Consider the following 2,579-nt stretch of genomic DNA (forward strand, 5'->3'; position numbering starts at 1 on the left):
CCCTGGCCGTCTCCTCGCCACTGTCCCGCAGCTCTGCCGATCATTGTCAATGACTTTGACACCACCCTGGAAATGGCCATGATCACCATTTCGGCCTTCATGGCTGGCATGGCCATCTGCCCGCTCTTCTGGGGCCCGGCCTCCGACTACTTCGGCCGGCGCCTGGTGCGTACATGCCCTGGCCATGCTGTGGCTCGTCCTTTTTTTTTCTCCCTCCCCGATCGAAGGGGAAACCCATGGCGCGACACTCACACATGCGTCCCGCCCGCCCGCCCGCCCGCCCGCCCGCCCGCCCGCCCGCCCGCCCGCCCGCCCGCCCGCCGGGCCCACCTCACAGATTAGCATCATCTCTGTGGGCTTGTACTTTTCCACGGCCGTCCTTTGCGGCCTCGCCTGGAACATTGAGACGCTCATTGCCTTCCGTGTCATTCAGGCGGCCGGCTCTTCGGCCCTGATGACCATCGGTACGTCCCGGCAAGCGCACCCTGTCGCGCGTGCACCTACTCCCGCCACCCTCTGTCCCCCGCTCGCAGACGCCGCCCTGCTGTCGACACACGCCCGCGCGTTCACATCACCACTAACCTGGATGCTCCCATGGTGTCCTCCCCCCTCCCCCCCACACGCACACACGCACGCACGCACGCACGCACGCACGCACCAGGCGCATCGCTCATCGCCGACACCCATGCCCCTGACCAGCGCGGCAAGGCCATGTCCATCTACGTGGCCGGGCCGCTGATCGGGCCCCTGCTCGGGGCCTTCCTCGGGGGGCTGCTCTCGCGGCACCTCGGCTGGCGCAGTGTCTTCTGGTTCCTGGCCGCCATGTCGGTGCTGGCCCTGGTGCCGATTGTGCTGTGGCTGCCGGAGACCGTGGCCCCGGAAAACCGGCCCAAGTCCTTCCCCCGGCCGTGGTCCTCGTTTGTGCACCTGCGCACGCCGTCGGTCCTGAGCCTGCTCATCTCGGCGGCCTTCAGCTATGGCAGCTACTATGTCATCATCGTGTCATTCCCGGTGGTGCTCTTCGTCAACTACGACTTCGATCCCTTCCTGATCGGGCTCAGCATGCTGGCCATCGGCTTCGGCACGGTCATCGGCGCGGTGACCGGCGGCCGGGCCACCGACGTGGCCTCGCGCGGTGGCAAGCCCGTGTCCTTCCTGCTGGTCCCCAGCATCATCGGCGGGCTGGTGTCCCTCCCGTCGACCATCGGCATCGGCTGGACCTTCGCCGTGACCGGCCCCGTGGCTGTGGTCATCATCCTGTCCATCTTTGCCGGGTTTGCCTTCACCTTCCCCCGGACGTCGGCCCTCAACTATGCCATCGAGAAGGCCTCCCGGTCGGCCGGCGGCCAGAATGTCAACGGCGCCATCGCCGGCCTGGCCAACAGCTCCTCCTATGCCTGTGGCGCTCTCGTGTCGCAGTTTGCCTTCCCCCTGGCCGGCACCTTCCCCACGCAGAAGATCGGCTTCGGCGTGGTCATCAGCATGATCGCCCTCATCACCTTCCTGGCCCAGGTGCCTTTGGTGTTCTACTCGTTCGCCGATCTCCGGGCCTACTGGAATGTGCGTTGTGCCCGCACATGGCTCGGCCGCGGTCGATGCTGGCGCCTCCCGTCTGGGGAGGGGTCCTTGGCCCTTCCTCTGCCACCTGTCTCCTCTCTCCCTCTCTCTTTCTGTTCCCCTCTCTCTGTGTTTCTCTTTCTTCCACTGACCCAGGCCCCCCCCCCCCCTGCCCACTCCCTCTCTTTGCTCGGCCCACGCTCTCCCCCATCCACAGGCCTCCGGCCGTGCGGCATACAGCCTGGAGCTCAGTCAAATGGGCGACGCGGCTGACAGCCGCGGCGAGCTGGGTGCCCCGGGCGCCGCTCGGGCCCAGACGCCGCGCGACGCCTTCGGCGGCCAGGCCGATCAGTTCGGCCAGTTCGCCCTGGACCACGACGATGCCGATGACGACGACGAGGATGACTACATCTTCGGCGTGGTCGATGAGCTGTCCAACGACTACCTTTGAGAGAGAGAGAGAAAGGCGCCGCATCGCACTGGGGGGTGCCGCCCCGCCCCGTCCCCCGTGCAGGCGGCCTCGCCTCTGGCCCGGCCCCCGGCCGGCATGTCCCTCCCCTCCCTTGTTCCTCATCCCCCCCCCCCTCCTCTTCATACACACAGGTAACACTCGCTGGCCTATATATATACACGCACACGCGCGCCCCCTGCTGGCTGGTGTTTGTTCTCCTGCGCGTGCGCGCACTCCAGGGGGCGACCCCTCCCGGCCGCCGGCATCTGCCAACGCTTGATTTTCCCACAGCTGCGCCGGGTGCACGCGCGGCATCCCGCCCCTCGCCCCTCCCCGTCCGGCCGACGATATATCCCGGCGTCCCGGGAAAAGTGATGTGGACGCACGGGCGCGGGTGCGGCCAGTGCCGGGGGTGTTGGGCTCCGGCCCCGGCCGATGGCATTTGTTGCAGTTGGCTTGCGTGGCGAGGGCCAGGGGGGGATCTCGCTCCCGCGGGCGGGCGGGCGGGCGGGCGGGCGGGCGAGCGGGGGGGGGGCGGCGTCCGCCAGTCGGGGGTGGAGGCGCGTTCGCG

General features: G+C 68.3%; 1 protein-coding gene across 1 annotated transcript in view; it reads left to right on the forward strand.

The window, feature by feature from the left end:
* H696_01398 (hypothetical protein) overlaps positions 1-2,205 on the forward strand; it is a 3,396-nt gene extending 1,191 nt beyond the window's left edge. The window contains exons 2-5 of the mRNA XM_009495294.1: positions 32-165; positions 338-464; positions 662-1,560; positions 1,775-2,205. Coding sequence (XP_009493569.1) covers positions 32-165; positions 338-464; positions 662-1,560; positions 1,775-2,008 — 1,394 coding nt within the window. The 3' untranslated portion in view covers positions 2,009-2,205. The remainder of the gene's footprint in view (positions 1-31; positions 166-337; positions 465-661; positions 1,561-1,774) is intronic.
* Positions 2,206-2,579: the final 374 nt, after the last annotated feature.

Source organism: Fonticula alba (genome assembly GCF_000388065.1).
Source record: "Fonticula alba strain ATCC 38817 unplaced genomic scaffold supercont2.2, whole genome shotgun sequence".
NCBI lineage: Eukaryota > Rotosphaerida > Fonticulaceae > Fonticula > Fonticula alba.